Genomic DNA, 18567 nt, shown 5'->3' with positions numbered 1-18567 from the left:
ATGGTGTCAAACCCAAGGGACCCTCAGTCTTTTGAGTATAACCATTAATTAAGAGATAATTATTCTCATCCATGTAGATACTGGGACCTCCATGAAGGGTCTCTGATTCACATCTGTGAGTTACTTCTGGCAAGAGGATTGCTACTGCCCTAGATTTGGCGGAGCCCCCTGTGCCCAATGCTCACTCCCACCAGTCTTTTCACAACCAATCCATCTCAGGAGCTTGGAGGTGGGTCTCCTGAAGAGCAGCCATGCCAGCTCTTTCCCAAGGTACCTGCTGATACTTGCAAGTTTCCCCTAAGGCTAAGCCCTTTATGTTAAAAGAAATTATATTTAGCCCAGCAGTAAGATAGGGTTGAGTGCACACATCATCTAGATGCCATTTGGAATACATACCACGATTTGAACTGCTTGTCGCTTCATCAGAAGGAAGGGCATTGATACTTGAATAGCTTGGGCTGTATCCAGGATCAACGACTACACAGTACAAATTCAGGAGTTTGGGATTAGAAACAGAGAGCACGCCACAAACATACAAAGTCGATAAAACTGCTAATGTGCATGAAATATGCAGAATCACTCCCCTTTTCCTCACTCCACCATGATGAAATCCACCAACTATTCGACAAGTTAGTAGAGGGACATAGCCAGGCATTCCTCTCTTGTGAAATGTGTCAGTTTCAAGCTGAATAGTCAACAATTTTAAAATGAGTCTGTAAGAGCTTGCGGTTAATGTAATGCTTTGACCACATTCTAATTTGGACCCTAAGAAGTTTCACTGAAGTTTCAAACTGTGTGAGCAGGTGGAGCTCCCTCTACACACCATATTGGGCATAGCTCAGTTCTTGAAGGCAGCTCAGTGGGGGAGAGCTGGTGAAGTTTAAGGGTACTCCTGCACTGTAAGAAGAGGGCATCAGTTTAATGGGGCAGCCTTTGTCCCATTTGTCCAGGAGCTCATGTTTCACACTAGCTGCTTGACAAACAGCAGCTTCTGTTGAGTGAAATAAGCTACATTTAGAATTTAGACTCCAGACACATTTAGAATTGACTATAGTCTGGTTCCTCTCCTCCTGCCATTATAATTGTGTGTGAGGGAACAGAGATCTTTAATATAGAAGACAGAAATGAGGAGAAAAAGAATAGCTAAACTTAGAGACTCTTCCTTCGGTGGGGGGGGGTGAAGCAGCATGACACAATGGTCGCACAATCAGACAAAGGCTCTGAATAACTGTTTTGATTTTGTTTGCTTAAAATCGTCCAGGATTTGTAAAAGGAAAGGCTGAGAGAAAGAACAGAAGTACTTCTTCAGACAATGCTGAATAAATGTATGGAATTCATTGCCACAAGAAGTAAGGATGCTCATTTGGGGCTCATTTGTGTTCTGTTGGGGGTTACCATGGAACCTCTATGGCAGGGATGGAGAACCTCCTGTGTCCCTCCTGAAGTGCTTGGACTCCAACACTCATCAGTACTAAGCCAGTGTGCCTGCGGACAGGGATGGTGGCAGATGGTGTCTACTAGGGCTGCCATGCGCCTGGGTTTCCCCAGACACATCTGGGAATCGCTCAGAAAAATGGCATCTGGGTGGATTTTTATTGAATCAGCAAAATGTCCGGGAAAGCCTGGACAATTCAGGAAAAGTCCCAAAATGACAATAAAAAGGGGGGGAAGGGGGAGCTCAACAACTTTGTCCAGATTTTCACTATTGGGAATAGAGTCTACCAACTTCTGGCTCTCTGTCCTTGCTCTATGACTCATTTGCTGAGACAGGATCTCTCCAGCCTTTCTAACTGTGTAGTTCATAAATATCACAAGCTGAAATGAATGTCTCACTAATAACCATGCATGCTAAAGAAGACTAGAAGACTGAGGTATTTTCCGCACCTTTCTTAGCATCCATGCCTCTTCTGTCTGCCAAAGGTGTTGTCTGACTTGCAGGAGTCATTTCAGTCACAAAACCCCCATCATCATAATCGTCATCATCGTCAAAACTGTTGGGTGAATCTAAAAACAGAAGAACGGTTAACTCTGAAAATGGAAACAAGCCACTCAGACTCAGGGTTTTTTTGTGTGAATTATTTACAGCCTATTTGAGTCAAATTAGAAAATCCATTGGGTGGGTCTGAAAAGCTGAGCTTTGAATTTCTCAAGGCTTGCCCTTGAATACAGTAGCACAATTCCAGCATTCTGCTTTCTTGCTATGCACAGTCTGACCAGTTCAGTGGCTCTCAAATGTTTTTCTCTGGGCCACACTTTCAGAGAGAAAATTTGCTCATGCCACACCAATCTTTTTATTGATTAGAAATACATTGGAAACCAAAAAGTAAGCAACTCCTAGCAGTGCTTGATTTACATAATATAATATCTATCCATATTTTGAAAAATGAAATACTATACTATATTACACAGAAATGTTTGATTGTCCTTGAATCTTCCTGCCACACTTGCCATTTCTCCCTTTGAGAACCGCTGGACCAGGACCAGCTCAAGGCTCTTTGCTGCCCCAAGTGACTCCCACAGAGGATGAAAGAGCTTTGTCCCAGGAACCCTTGCAACGTCAAATTCAGGTGCATGCTATCAGAGGCTTCACCATGACGGCACTTTCACATGGTGTTGTGCTTCACTGGTGCCTCAAACAAATGGCTGCCTTGCTTGTACAGTTGGGCCTTTCCACAGCAATGGGGGTACCAAATTAGATTGTTGCTGTTAAGAATGTTTTTTCTTTAGCAAAGACATTCCACGCCCCTTTATGTGGCTTAGGCCAGAAGGAAAAAGTGAAATCCTGCATCTATTTCAGTCAATAACCAGTAGAGAAAATCCTGCTTATTGGCTTCCTATGGGCACCTGATCAGTCAGCATGTCTTTGGTCTGATTCAGCAGGCCTCTTATTGGATCCCCTTCTGCTAACTAACACACTTCCCAAGTGATTAGATAAATACAAACATTACACTCCAATACATAAGAAACTGAAGTGGAAAACAGGGTGGGTGAATTTGTCAGTTTGGATTTATCTCAGTTTCTCATTTTCCCAATCAATTGAGTTCACCACATTTCCACATCAGCCTATCTGTGTGGATTTAAAAAAACACAAAAAAACAAGTCCTCATGAAAATTCATCAGAGTTTTAGTGCACATTTCTCAAAGTATACACATTTATGTATGGAATTTTCCCCAATATACACACTTTTGCCTGCAATTTCCCCTGCTGTAATGCATTTTTTCGTATGTTATTTTCACTTCTATATAGAGCGGCTGGAGAAACCCAGCCAGATGGGTGGGGTATGTATAAATAAATAAATAAATAAATAAATAAATGTCATTATTATTATATATTTTTGGAAAGGTTTTTGCCTGGTTAGCTGCATCCAAAAAGAGAAGTGTGAATGCTGAGGGACAGCTGTGTTTTTCAGTTCACATACTGTTTCTTGAAGTGCAAATTATGGGTGTAACTCAATGCAGCGCTAAGGTGAACATTCTATCAGGGTGAGGACTTCTGGTTGCGCAACAGAACATTCTCTCCCTCTCCTCCCCCTTTGTGCCCCTTAAATCAGTTGAGGAGTTCCCACAAACCTCTGAGGCAGATTTGGGGAGGGCATGGGGTGCACGCAGGGGGAGGGGGGGAATCCCGTTGCCCAAGCAGAAATCCTCATGGCGATGGGACTTGTTAGCAGAACACTGTCCTAGTTCACATTAAAAGCAAACCAAACCAAACTTCGCCCTTACCCTGAAGTACAACCTGCACTAATTTCTAAAATAAAGTATCAAAGCAGCGTTAGAATATACAGAAGCAAAAGGGGTTATATCTTATTGCCATACATGGAGAAATGCAATATAGAAAAGGAATTATCTGCTTAAAGTACAAAGCACTGGATCACTTCAATTTTTCTTTTGGGCACTGGGAATCCAGGTTTGGGGGGGAATTTTTTTTGCAAAGCACATAACATATAACCAAATGCAGGACCAAAGCAGCAATAAAGCACAAGATAAGCAGATTATATTGGAAGTTCATCTGGCAGAAAGTCAGTCATATTGTGGTCACTTACAAAGTGCACCGTCAATTCTTTTCTTCAGCCTAAGGGACACAGTGCCCAAGGCTCGCTTCATTGCTTCAAGTTACGGGCATTTGATCAGCAAAGTGTTTCTCTGACAAAGCAAACTACAACTAGCTCAGGAAGGTGATGGCTGCTGACATCAGCAGCAGCAACTAACCAGAAGTAAAAAGATCATTAACTTGGGATTAGAATGTTTATAGAAACGAAGTCCAGTTCTGAAGAAACACAATAAGGTTATTTTAAGACTGCCCCTGAGTGGAGTCTAATTGCTGAGTTCACCTAAAATGAAAACATTTGTATTAAATAACTTCAGTGGTAGTCACATGCAACAAATTGTTCAGGTGGGTCAACTTTCTTTCTTTCTTTTATTTTATTTTATTGTTTAATGGAATTTACATAGCACTTGATTTAAAAGCAAACAAACTTTTGCAAACTCAAAGCAGCTAGCTTGCAAAAAGGATAACACAATGGAATAATAAGTAAAGGCAAAAGTTTAAAACAACTATTTAAAACATTCAAACATTATTTAAAAGCAAAACTAAACTAAAAGCAGGGGGAAAAACATTTGTCAGCATCCTACATATTTGGGCAGGTTTGCTTTAAAAAACAACAACACGCTTTTAGCAGGCACCAAAGAGCGTACAGTGAAGGCACCTGCCTGACGTCCATAGACAAGGAAGATCCAAAGTGTGGATGTTGCCACACATAAAGATCGAATTCGGAGAAATGCAGGATGAATATGATATGGCACCTCTAAAAGGGCAAGTTCCACAAATCTAAGTGGTCAAGTGAGCATATATAAAGTGATCATGCAGATAAACTGGCCCCAAGCTTTATATGCTAATAGTAACACAGTTTGAACTTGTCCCAGCAGCCATTGCAGGTTTCTGAGCAGGGGTGTTATATACTGACAGTCTCACTCCTGTCAGCAGTTGTGCTGCAGCACTTGGCGCTAGCACAGCTTCAGAATCAAGAGCAAGGGAAGCTCCACACAGAGTGCACTGCTGTAATCCAATATTGAAGCAATCAAAGCACCAACTACTGCGGTCAGACTTTCCCGGACCAGGAACAGCTGTAGCTGTTGTGCCAATTGCAGCTGGTAAAAGGCACCTCTAGCCACTGAGGCTACCTGGGGCTCCAGTGACAAAGCTGGATCCAGAAGCATCCTAAACTGCAAAAATGCAAAACAAGGGGGAGGGCAACCCTGTCCAGGGTAGGCTATTAACCAACCCTCCAAATGTCCCTATTTTCTAGGGACATCCCTGATTTAGAGAAGCCGTCCCGGTTTCTGATTTGATCCCGGAATGCCCCACTTTTCCTTAGGACGCCCCTATTTTCACTGGAGAAATGTTGGAGGGTGTGGAGTTATCCAACCCCCGAGCTGTCTGAAGGAAATCCTGTATAGGGAAGTTTTTTAATGTGTAATGTTTTATTATGTTTTTATATACAGTATATTGGAAGCTGCCCAGAGTGACTGAGGCAACCAGTAAGATGTGTGGGGTATAAATATTAAAATTATCATTATGGAATGGAATGTCTCTATTTTCATCGGAGAAATGTTGGAGGGTATGCTCACCCACAGTGCTTCCATCTTTCCAGGATTCAAGCTCAATTTGATTTTCCTCATCAATCTCACCACTGCATCCAGACACAGGTCCAGGGACTGCGTGGCCTCTCTCTACTGGAGAAATTATGGAGAAACAGAGCAGTGTGTCATCAGAATACTGATGCCACCTTGCCCCAAAACTCCTAATGACCGCTGCTCTCAATAGCTTCATATAGATATTAAATAGCACTGGAGATAGGATAGTGCCCTGTTGCACCCCATGACATTGCCTCCAGGGGGCCAAAAAGCACACTCCCAATGGTACTCTACAGGCTGTGTCCCATTGCAACACAAATATGATTCCCAGAGCCTGTTCAGAAGGATATCATGGTCAATAGATGAAGAGGCAGGAACAAGGTTGTCCTACTCCCTGCAACAGGGCAACCAAGGCCATCTCAGGCCTGTGGCCAGGACTGAATCCAGGCTGGAATGGATCCAAATAATCTGCAGAATCTAAGAGTGCTTACAGCTGCCTCACAACTAGCCTCTACATCAGGCATGGCCAAACTTGGCCCTCCAGCTGTTTTAGGACTACTGTTCCCATCATCCCTGACCACTGGTCCTGTTAGCTAGGGATGATGGGAGTTGTAGTCCCAAAACAGCTGGAGGGCCAAGTCTGGCCTTGCTTGCTCTACATCACCTTCTCCCAAAAGGGGGTATTTGCAACTGGTTGATAGTTGATCCCATCTAAGTGGTCCAAACTTGTTTCTTTAGAGCAGCTGCACCCCTTCCTCTTTCAAGGCAGCAGGGACCATCTCCTCAAGCAACAAAGCATTAACCCCACACTGGACCCAACCAGTCAGAACCCCTCTGACAGATTTCATAAGCCAGGAGGGGCAGGGGTCAAGAAGACCAGTGCCTAGGGACACGGCCACCAGCACCGTGTCCACATCAGCTGGTTGTGTCAGCTGAAACTGATCCCACACACACATCCTCGATTCTGTCATTGGGTACTTCCAAGAGGAGCTGCAGCAAGTGCAGAGGCAAGATCACTCCTAAGTCAAGCGACTTTATCGTCAAAGGGTGTGATCAGTTGGATCTTTGAATTCTCCAGAGCACTCAGCTAGAATGGAAGCCAGTAAAGTCTGGACCATCCAAAATAACTCTGCCACTAGTGGACATAATACAAGCTGCAAAATGAGCCATCTTTGCAGCACACACTGCCACATGGTAGGCACATTTACGTGCGCTAACCAGTGTTCAGTTGTCTTCAGAGTGAGACTTGTGCCACTTGCTCTCTACCCTTCCAAACATGTATAAGCTAAAAGGGTACCAGACTGATCCATTAGTCTGGGGGCTCACGATGAAAGCCTCCATATTGGAAGACTTGCACTCTTTAACTGAAAGGCTGCATGGGGCAGTGATCACAGGGTCAGTCCAAAGGTGGCGAGGCCAAGGTTCAAATCTACACCTAGCCAGCCCTGGGCAGAGCTTGTCTGAGGCCTGCGATGTGAGTCCCTGGTCAGCTGGGAGGTACGGGCCTTCTTGGCATGACAGCATAAGACCAGCAGGCCCCTGGCAGGGCCCCCCTGCCAGCGTAGCCCCCTGAGGCTGAGGGCGAACGTCCCTGGCTGCTCCCCAACCCTCTGCACGGGCCTGCACTCAGAGATGAAGCTCAGTGGGTGGCCTGGAACCAGTCATTGCCTCTCCATCTAACTTCATAGGACTGTAATGAAATAGCATCTGGTGGGTCTGCGTTGCTGGCCTGGCTTCCCAACACTGCATGTGGCTGCTGTTCACTGAGAGGGCAGAGGGGCAAGGTAGCAGGGAGCTCAGGATGCAGTAGGCGCAGTGGCAGAGCCAATCCAATGCTCCCCATACTGTACTGGCACCAAGATGAGCTCCCCACTGCCTTGCCCCTCCCCTCCCCTTCTTGGCAACGTGCAGTGATGCAGTGCATTGGGGAAGCAAGCCAGCAATGTAGACCCACCTGTGCCACTCTGCCAGCTGCTACTGTTGTTATGGGGACAAAACGGGGATGCAGAGTAATGGCATACATCAACTGGAACTCCTTGGAGAAATGCGATAAAATAAATAAAATTGATAGACCAAAATAATAAAAATAGTTAACATATATAATGCTATGAAAGAGCAAAGAACTCTTGTAGATCTGTAAGGCACTGCTAGGAAGAAGCCTGTGTCTCATCTTCTTGGCATACTGAGAACACCGTCACGAGCCTGTCAAGTGCAGAAGCACGACTGAGGCTGAAGAAGAGAAGAAAGGAAACATACTGACTCACCTGGTTTGGGAGGCAGGGGAGGTTTTGCTGGCTTAGCAAGTGTGTAAATCCCTGTAGGGAAAAAAAGGGGGGGGATAGAAAGCATTCAGGGAACTGATATTTCTGGAAGATGACATCTCCATTGCCTAGGACCCACGTACGTACAGGACCGCCTCTCTTGGTATGCCACACAGAGGACCTTAAGGTCCACAAATGACAACACTTTGGAGGTCCCAAGTCGCAAGGTGGTTAGATTGGTCTCAACTAGGGCCAGGGCCTTTTCAGTACTGGCCCCGACTTGGTGGAACGCTTTGTCACAAGAGACTAGGGCCCTGAGGGACTTGACAAAGTCTTTCCGCAGGGCCTGCAAGACAGAGCTGTTCCACCTGGCCTTTGGTTTGGACTCAGTCTTACCCTTATGTTTTCCCTCCCCTTGCGGTTTTGGTCCATGGGCTACTTTTAAAATGAGGCTGCATTTTAAATTGCATTTTAACCTGTATTTTAAATTGTGTCCCCCCCATTGTTTTTATTGTGATTTTACTGGTGTTAGCCACCCTGAGCCCGGCTGAGGGCGGGGTATAAATAAAATGTATTATTATTATTATTATTAAAGGAATGACACTGGAATCTGAAGGGCAGCAAGAAAGCAACGGAACCTGGATCTGCCAAAGGAAGTACTGTGATGCCCCTCTTATGACCCCTAGGATCAAGGCCAGATTAAGGCAGCTGGGGTCCCTGATACAGTTCCCCAAATAAAGCCCCACCCCCACAGAAAATGCCTGGAGTAAAGAAAACACATCTTATAGGTATCTTAACAATTTTATTATTACATAAGCTTTCATCCTAACTGTCACTCTTTATAAATTAACCCCATTAAACATTAAGAGACTTACTTCTGAGTTGACGGGTAGACCATTGCATAGTAAGTTAACTGTACAGTGAATTCTTAATGACCAGGCAACTTATTGTGCAGTTGATTTGGAGAAAATAACTTGTAGAGAGCACATTATAACAGAGAAAATCATCAAAGGAAAGAGGCATTGCTTTTTTAAAAAAAATGTTTAGGAATACTCTCATTTTCACTCAAGAAAATCACCATTTTATAGTTTAAATCGGGGAAAATACATTAAATGGACAAAAGGGCAAAGATTCACAAAAAGTTCAGGGGTACCCCCCCCCCCGAAAAAAGCACTGCCTTAAAATACTGAAAGGAGGAAGCAGCCATGCTGTTCATGGAGATCACTCAGAAGGGTTATGCACATTTTGCTTTATAACTTTCCTTCTACTAGATGTAGAAGCTTACTTTTCCCCCAAAGAAAGCTCAAAGCATGGGCTGTGGTAGAACTACACTATTTCTAAGGTTGCCATATGTCCTCTTTTTCCAGGACATGTCCTCTTTTTCATGGGTAGAGTTGTCATAGTGAAAAGTGAAAAGTGAATAGTGAAAAGTCGGCAAATGTGTCCTCTTTTTTTGCTCTTCAAAACCCTCTATTTGCACCATTATAAATCTAGCCATGACCTCATCCACTGCTGGATTTCCAAATAGGCAGAGTAGGCACTGGTCTATAGGCCTTTTAGGGCCCTGAGACAACAGATCGAAATAATATTGATTTGATCTTGAAATAAAATTACAATCAAGCTTTCTTAGTTCAGTGGTATCCCACTAGAGTGGGGGCCCCAAAATTTTGACTGCCTAGGGGCTTTCACAGGGTTTAATCCAGCACTGGCCTTATCCCTTCTGGGTACAATCACACTCAGCTGTTGTGGCCGACCCAGAGCTCCCTATCCTCATTGCTGTCTCACTCTGCTCCACTGCCACTATCCACCCCCACAAGTAACCCCTGGATAATATATACACAGGGCTGTATGCGTGTGAACTCTCAACAACGAGATCAGAAGGAAATGAAATGCAGAAAAGTAGAGACTGTAATAATTGCATTAACATAATAATCACCACCTGTACTTTCCTGCATTTCATTTCCTTCTGATCTCACTGTTTAAAATCCCCCTTGCAACCATGGTGCATATATATACAGCATATGCCTCTAATTCGGGATAATATTTCATGCATCTGAGGAGATGGGACGGTAGTCAACAAAAGCTTATACCCTGCCCTTTAGCCTAAAGGGCTCTCAACATGACTTACAAAAATCAGTTCTAAAATGCCATCGGGCTCACAATCGAAAAAGATATGACACATAAGGAAAAAGGAATGGGAGGGAAGAGGGACGTGCAAGCTCAAGCATAAGTTCTTACAGTTTATTTGTTAGCCTTTAGGATGACACACTAGTAGGTAAACTTTCCCAAAGAAACAGGGAGCAAGCACTGCAACTTCCCAAAATTCAAAGCAGAAAACAAAGGCCCACTCACCCTGGGATGTTGTCATGCCAGAACCTGTGGGGGGAAGTCTTGGGACCCGCTCAGCAGAGCGAGGAGCAGGAGGCCCCCCAAATACAGGAGAGCGATCCATTCATGCCCTTTCCCTGAGACTCGCTGCAGTAGCAGTGCCTGGTGCCGAGGCAAGAGAGCTCAGAACTTTTGAGTCAAAGGGAAGTGAAACTGAAGGGCCTCTAAGATGCTCCTGTTTGGGCAAGGCACAGCAATGAGCACCTCAAGTCTCATTTTATCTGGAAGCTATTGTAGAAAGCACCTCTTCGGTCTTAGACACAGGAAAGATGCAAGGGATGTGTGAAGTGACTTGGGGTGGGGGAGAATTCAAAGCAGAAATTTCTTAAGAATTACTCTCAGACATGGGAAGGCAAACTAAGGCCCAGGGGCCAGATCCGGCCCAATCGCCTTCTAAATCCGGCCCGCGGACAGTCTGGGAATCAGCGTGTTTTTACATGAGTAGAATGTGTCCTTTTATTTAAAATGCATCTCTGGGTTATTTGTGGGGCATGGGAATTCATTCATTTCCCCCCCAAAGAAATACAGTCTGGCCCCCCACAAGGTCTGAGGGACAGTGGACTGGCCCCCTGCTGAAAAAGTTTGCTGACCCCTGCTGAGAGATAAATATTTGTACACAGGGCCAGAAAGTTGGGTGGTGTGCCTTACTTGACAGAGGACAGGCCTCAATTTGAAGGCGTCCTCTGCTTGAAGGGCTCTCAAGTCCAAGCCCGGTTTAAAGATAAAATAAGAGCAGGAGGGGCCTTGAAGGTGACATTCAGCAATTGGCACCTGGACTACTGGCTGAGCTGCCACACAGGCCAGTCACAGTCTTCCCAACAATGGTGAGAAGTATTGTATACTATCTAAATTGTAGTAATCATTGCTACAGATCACTCAATGCACATACTGTACAGTGGTACCTCAGGTTAAGTACTTAATTCGTTCCGAAGGTCCGTTCTTAACCTGAAACTGTTCTGAACCTGAAGCACCACTTTAGCTAATGAGGCCACCTGCTGCCGCTGCGCCTACGCTGCATAATTTCTGTTCTCATCCTGAAGCAAAGTTCTTAACCTGAGGTACTAGTTCTGGGTTAGTGGAGTCTGTAACCTGAAGCGTATGTAACCCGAGGTACCACTGTACTGTATTTAGCATATGCAAAATTGGTGCAAGTCTGTGTCCAAACCCCTGCAATGCAGGAACCTTTTTGCCCAATGTGGGAATCAAACCGACTGATCAGTCTTTGTGGGTGGTTCTTAAGCATGCATGTCTGGAATAGATTCCACATAAACTGCTTATGTTCATAGGGACATACACCTTTGTGCTATGAATCGATCCAAAGTAATTTGCATCAACTTCATTATTCCATATGTGCTGATTCACTGAGCTGCACCTCTTCGTACTGGAAGGCTTAAATAGATGATCTTACACTGAAGCCCATTCACAAGATTTATAGCCTTAAGTGTCCAGAACACATCATGATAGAGAGCTGGTACAGCAAAGTGGTTAAGAAACTGAGCTAAGTGAACCAAGATGCCCCCAATTCAAATATTGTCTCTGCCATTGTCTTACTAGCTAGCCTCAGCCAAGCCATCCTCAGTCCATGTGAAATAGGGTTGAAATAGGGTTGCCATACGTCCGGGAATTCCTGGACATGTCCTCTTTCGGTGGGCCTACAAGTCCATCCTGGGGGAATTTTACATTTTAAAGCAAATCTCCAAGATTTTGGTGGTGGTGTTTTTAAAAAAAATGTGCACGGGCGACTCCAGCTTGGCGGTAATAGACGGGGGGGAGGGCTATCTATAGAATGATTTTCTGCAAAAAGCTCGACAACCTTTTGTGCGTTTGCACAAAAAAAGATCATCAACTTTTGGGGTGATTCTGCAAAAAAAGCTCTTGAAACAGGGTAACCCTAATTGGTGATAGTTTAAGAGCAGAGTAAATGAAGGACTCAGAGAACACAGAGCAGGAGATTACAACTTTCAGTTGCCCTTGCCAAAGAGAAAAATAAATCAATGTTGCTATTTTTTGAAAAGGGGGAAAGAATACTGAATTCTCTCTCAGTGAAGTTATTTGTGCATTATAAGCGACCATTAAAATTTTACTTAGTTGCCTAGACCCAAGGCACAGTGCAATAAGTTTAGGAGAGGTTTAAAAAGATACAGAAACTTGTTTTCCCCTATTAAGTTTATTTCTGTACCTATTAGGTGGAAGCAGCCAACAGAGGAGTGTAGGTGTACTTTGAAGCAAAAATCCCACAGTATTCTGAAAGCAAGCGACCAAGCTTTATTTCTATTTTTTTTATGTGCAGTACAAAGGAACAGAATTTTCAGGTTGTGAATGAGAGAGTTAGCACTATTTTGTTCAGGAATTTACATTACCATTAACCTTTATTTCAAAGGGGTATTATTTCAGCAATTATTTCAGGCGATTTGTCACCCAGGCTCAACTCACTTGTAAATAAATCCAAATCTCGCTTTCCAAAGGAAAGCAAACTCAGGTAAGCACTGCCCCTGGAACCGCTCATTACTCGGGGAACTGAGAAGCACATAATAATATTTACGGTAAGTACAGGGGTACCTCGGGTTAAGTACTTAATTCGTTCTGGAGGTCTGTACTTAACCTGAAACTGTTCTTAACCTGAAGCACCACTTTAGCTAATGGGGCCTCCTGCTGCTGCCGCGCCACCGAAGCCCAATTTCTGTTCTCATCCTGAAGCAAAGTTCTTAACCTGAAGCACTATTTCTGGGTTAGCGGAGTCCGTAACCTGAAGCGTATGTAACCTAAAGCGTATGTAACCCGAGGTACCACTGTACCTGTTTCTACATCCACCAAATTCTTATCACCCCCCCCCAAAAAAAAAACTGTGCACAGAGAATATACACATTTGAAGATGTACTTCGTTTATTTTAACAATTTGTAGACAGCTTAAACACAGTCGCCTCTAAGTGGTGTACAAGATATCTTATTAAAATAAGACTAAAAATGAGTTGAAAAGGATAAAATCAGAGTTAAAACTATAACATCCTAAAATTTTAGATCTGAGGACAAATCCATCGGAGTCTAGCTTAGGAGTGCAGATGCCTTGCTTCAAATGCACATAGGGAGAGCCCTTTAGCTTGCACTGGCCCAATGGAAAGCATCATTAATTTCAGAGATAAAAGCAAGGACTCACCTGGGATACAGATGCTTCAATGGATGCCTTACTCCGAAAAAAGGACTTTCCTTGGGTGAGGATAGAATGTAAGTAACTACCACACATGCGAGTGCAGACTGGCATTTTACACTGTTACACTGGCATTTTATTTAGTTCTGCAACTTTGCTGGGCATTCCCCTTATCCTTCCCTATCTTGATTTAAAACAAAAAACAAACTTCCTTTAAGTATGATAATTGGACATGATGGTTTGCATTGCTATTGTATGGGGTCATGGAGTTGTGGCGGGCACTGATTTATGGAGGCTGCAGTACTTTCGTCTTAGGTCTCCTGTAAGAATGTGACACCAGATGTCAAAGAGAACAACAACTACCAGACTTTTAGAAATAAAAAATTCCTTCCAGTAGCACCTTAAAGACCAACTAAGTTAGTTCTTGGTATGAGCTTTCGTGTGCATGCACACTTCTTCAGATACACACGAAATTCATGCACACGAAAGCTCATACCAAGAACTAACTTAGTTGGTCTTTAAGGTGCTACTGGAAGGAATTTTTTATTTTGACTATGGCAGACCAACACGGCTACCTATCTACTACCAGACTTTTAGAAGACATCTGAAGGCAGCCCTGTTTAGGGAAGCTTTTAATGTTTGATGTATCACAGTATTTTAATATTCTTTTGGAAGCCGCCCAGAGTGGCCGGTTTAACCCAGCCAGATGGGCGGGGTATAAATAATAAATTATTATTATTATTATTATTATTATTATTATTATTATTAGAATTAGAATTATAATAATAATATATAAGAATAGAGAATTATAAGAATAGAGAATTATAAGAATAGAGAAAAAGCTAGTAAAATCCTGAGACGTTCTTAGTTGCCACTCAAAAGCAGTAGTGCAGGGACCAGAGTCTGGAAGACCAGAGGAGAGCAGATGGAAGCTTGATCATGCCAATGGTGGGAAGTAGCAGAGCAAGGTATAGAAATCTGTTTTAATATTAATTAACCAACTGTAGGATTAGCTGTGAGTTTTCCATGTTAATTTTACAACATGGGAAAGTATTTTTTTCCTTCAAAGAAACCCTAATTATTCCATCATTACGTGTTCCTGGGTAAGCTTCTTAGTTTTGTAATGATATAAATAGTATTTCCTTTTGCATTTTCTATGCACATCTCGTCTTATAAAGCTTTGATGTGGCTTGCATTTGATTGCTTCTTTCTAAGTCTTCTATTCTTCCAGCTGTGAAAACTGCTCAGTTCAGTTCTTAATTTTTGTTGCTTAATGTGTGCTTTTATTTCTATATTGTTTTGTCCGTCCCCGTCCCCCCCACTTTCCTGAGCAGTGCAAAGTTCAGGCAAGGTAGCCACTTACGCATCACCCAAAAAGAGGAAGTGCATCAACACCCAATAAAGAGAATGAAATAAAGAGAAGAGATTTGCATAAAATGTACATGTGCCAATTCATACATTTAGAAAGAATTGCTATAATTTAAATAGAAATACAATAATCTAGGCATTGTGAGAAAGACTGGGAGCAAGTGGCCTGTGTGCCTGCTGTCCAGTGAGCAACTGCAAGGGCCCTCCCTGCTTTACCTGCTTCAAGCTATTTATCTTGGACCAGACAGCCCTCCAAATAAAGAACTATCCTCTGTGAAGTAGGGCACATGGCGACTGTAGGTTTAGGACAACTTCACAAAGACAGTTTCTTGCAATTGAGGCAGTTCTGGAGAATAGTGGTGCCATAACCCCACACATAGAGGATTGGATCCAAGGTGTTCCTTTTGTGTCCCCTGAACACACACCCCATCAGTGTCACCTCTCTATGTCCTCAGTTATCCAGCACAACTTTCCAAAGGGCTACAGAGGCAGGGGGGGGGGGGACGGCTTCCCCTCTCTTCCTTCAGCAGACACACCCTGTGAGCAGAGTTCCGTTTATGGGAATGCTTGATTCAAGCCGTAAAAGTTAAAGAGAAATAGGAGGAGGCAACAAGTCCAGGCTGTGCTCATCAGAAGGCAGACTTAAGGAAGGCTCCAGAGTCCAATAAACTCAGAGCATGCTATTCAAAGCACAAACAACTCTTTCGCTGGCCCACGTCTGCAGAGCATTTGGCTGACCAACCAAAAAGATTGCTTAAGGCTGCAGTTCCAGACACATTTACTTGGGAGCACGCCCCACGGGCCTCTCTAGGGATTATCTCTGATATGAATAGGCTTATGCTGTAGCCCCACCTGTCAATCAAATGGGCTCGCTCTCATGGCCGATTGGCTGCGAGCCCCTGTGAAGGTGCTCTGGCTGGAATCCAATGTAGCACTAAGGCAACAATTCCATCAGCACAAAACATTATCCGCTCTGTCCTCACTCCTCCAATTCTATTCTAGGAGTTCCCCCAACCCTCTGGAGCATCGTGGGGAGGGAGGAGGGGGGAAAGTCCCATTGCACAAGCTAAATACTTGTGATGATGATAGGACGGTTTAGTACCCTCTGTCAGCACCAGTCAGTTTTCAGGTATGGTTTAGATTCATTTTTCTTCTCCATCTGCAGACATTTCCCCTCTCCCTTTGCAGGTGAGGGTTGACATTAGGAAGAACTTCCTGACAGTAGGAAGAACTTCCTGACAGTAAGACATTAGGAAGAACTTCCTGACAGTAAGAGCTGTTCGACAGTGGAATTTGCTGCCAAGGAGTGTGGTGGAGTCTCCTTCTTTGGAGGTCTTGAAGCAGAGGCTTGACAACCATATGTCAGGAGTGCTCTGATGGTGTTTCCTGCTTGGCAGGGGGTTGGACTCGATGGCCCTTGTGGTCTCTTCCAACTCTATGATTCTATGATTCTATGACTCCAAATCCTGCTTGCAAAGACTGAGTGTGTGCTGTCAGGCAAAGACTGTGCCTTGCCAAGCTTCTGACAGCATGCCTTCAACAGAGCTTGCTGAAAACCACCTTTGTAAGTGTCAAGAACCAGTTGATTGTAGCCCACTTTGGCCCATACCTGACCTCAGGTGTAAGGAAGGTGGGTGTGGGTTAGCAAAAACACCCCAATAGGGAGAACTACGAGCCTAAATAGGCCCACAGTCTAGAGGTTTCCCAGAGGTGAAGGCACAAACCCATCAGAATTACCAGCCAAATTAAGATATGCAAAATTCCTGCACAACTTCCAATATGGTGCTCAGGAGCTCTTTTCAGACATTACAGAATAGCAAAATGAATGGACATTGGGGTGGGGACAGCAGCATAGCAGCAGGCTCCTTCCCCAACTGACAGACCTGCCCTGGCCTTTTATGGGGCTAGACCTTGAACTTGAATTTATGTTTCTGCCAAACTCTTTAATGAATAAGTCAGTGTAGTACATAGCCAATGCAAAGGCTAAAAGGCTCAACAGATGGACACCATGCCTATTCACAAGCTAAGAGGTTGATCCACTGAGCAACGTGCCCCTTGCTATTTGAGAAGCAGGGTGGCCACAGTTTTAGCATGGAAAAGAGTCTTGCGATTAGGTTAAGCAAAAAGGCAGTCCATTGTGTGGGTTGGGCCTGAGCAGTCTAATCACGCCAGTGCTGGCATCTCCTAGGATATGGAGGAGGAGTCAGTGACTGCATGGACTCTGCTTTGTTGTCTAGCGGCTCCTTCCTGGGTGGCAAGTTGTTGACTGCTGGAGGTGCTGGGGGTGGATTGGCCAGAGGGTGCTGGCTAGGGGTATATCTGCTGACACACTTGGCTCCTCTCCTAGATCCAACTCCTTGGTTCCTAGCCCACTAGCCTTTACCTCTGTTTCTGATTGGGTGACAAACACCCAATCCCCCAGGGCCCCACCCCTAGGTCCTCAAATCCCAACTCTCCAGGCTCCTCTCTTCTCTCCTCCTGACCCAATCAGACTCTCTAAGACTGGGAGAACAAGGGCTGAAAAAATCTATCCAATGAAATTGTCTGTCTCATGAAAGGCTTGTGTGTTTGTTTTTAAAGTCCCACAGGCACTTGCCACATTTTCCTTAACGGACTAAAAGGGCTATTCTTCTGGAATTTACCGTATTTTTCGCTCTATAACACGCACCCGACCATAACACGCACGTAGTTTTTAGAGGAGGAAAATCCGTAGGCATGCCACCCGTAGGCATTCCCTCCATAACATGCACAGACATTTCCCCTTACTTTCTAGGAGGAAAAAAGTGAGTGTTATGGTGCAAAAAATACGATATTCCTTTTAGGGTGAGTAGACCAGATGCCGCACATGCAGGAACAAACCCACCACACAGAGGCTTCCTCATCTGTGTTCTCGCCCCTCCTTCCCCAACCCCACAGACCGTTATGACCTTACCTGGCTTTGCCATGGTTCCTTTGGAATTTGACAGTTTGGAATTTGGCAACCAGTTTCCATATTGCCTCTCCTCGGCCATGCCTTGTGGCTTTAAGGGTTTTGAGGAGGAAGAATGTGGTCAACCCGTCAAATTCCACTCACTAAGCGTCCCACTACTAGGTTCTTTGGCTTCTACCTCTAGTTTCACTTCTCCCTTTTAGAGGAGGTGCCCTGAGAGCCACTATGCAAATAGTCACTGAGTTACTCAGAAGACCATGGCTTTGTACGTGAAAGTCCAGCAGCAGGTACAAGAGACATGAAGGGAATGATTGTAGTCACAAAGGTCACTGGAGCTGAATTTTGTTCGGCCTAGTGATGACGCCGGATGTAGTTTATCTACGGCAGTGTACGTGCTATGCCTTTAAAACACATTCAAAGAAGATTTCCCAACTCAAATAATTCTGGGCACTCCTGTTCCTTAAGGGTTACTGGGATCTGTAACTCTGTGGGGGATCAACTACAGTGCCCAGAATTCTTTGAGGGGGAAAGGTGCTTTGAATGTTCTTCAAAGGTATAGTGTGTAAGCAGTCTAATTTAGGGTTGAGGAACCTCAGGCCCAGATGCTGAATATAACCCTCCAAATCTCCTTATCCAGCCTATGGGACTCTAGTCAGGTCATGGCTCCCCCACCATCATCCTCAATTATTTTAGCTGGCTGGAATGTGCCTTGAACAGTGATAATACATCTTGCTTGCCTAGATGGAGGTTGCCGTGAGGATAAAATAGGGGGTAGTGGAGAGAACCTTGGGTGCATGGGTGTAGCCAAGGGGGGGCAGCTGCCACCCCAGATCAAATAAAAC

The 18567-nt window shown here is 44.3% G+C and overlaps 1 protein-coding gene across 6 annotated transcripts in view; it reads right to left on the bottom strand.

Annotated features, from left to right (window-relative positions):
- Window positions 1-18214, bottom strand: part of LOC310700332 (asialoglycoprotein receptor 1-like) — a 32310-nt gene extending 14096 nt beyond the window's left edge. The window contains exons 1-5 of one of the 6 annotated variants that reach the window (XM_083489625.1): window positions 17729-18214; window positions 7899-7949; window positions 5629-5733; window positions 1885-2004; window positions 397-477 (exon numbers count right to left, since the gene is read on the bottom strand). In XM_083489625.1, the coding sequence (XP_083345751.1) occupies window positions 397-477; window positions 1885-2004; window positions 5629-5733; window positions 7899-7949; window positions 17729-17807 (436 nt within the window). In that variant the 5' untranslated portion in view covers window positions 17808-18214. Of the gene's footprint in view, window positions 1-396; window positions 478-1884; window positions 2005-4043; window positions 4197-5628; window positions 5734-7898; window positions 7950-10247; window positions 10851-17728 lie in introns of those variants that run through there. The other 5 variants (XM_083489628.1, XM_083489626.1, XM_083489627.1 and 2 more) reach the window with 5 other exon arrangements.
- Between the last annotated feature and the right edge of the window lie 353 nt (window positions 18215-18567).

Source organism: Podarcis liolepis, assembly GCF_965112155.1.
Source record: "Podarcis liolepis genome assembly, chromosome: 2".
NCBI classification, from domain to species: domain Eukaryota; kingdom Metazoa; phylum Chordata; class Lepidosauria; order Squamata; family Lacertidae; genus Podarcis; species Podarcis liolepis.
Note: the sequence above shows the minus strand (reverse complement) of the source record. Positions and strands in the feature narration are given on the sequence as shown.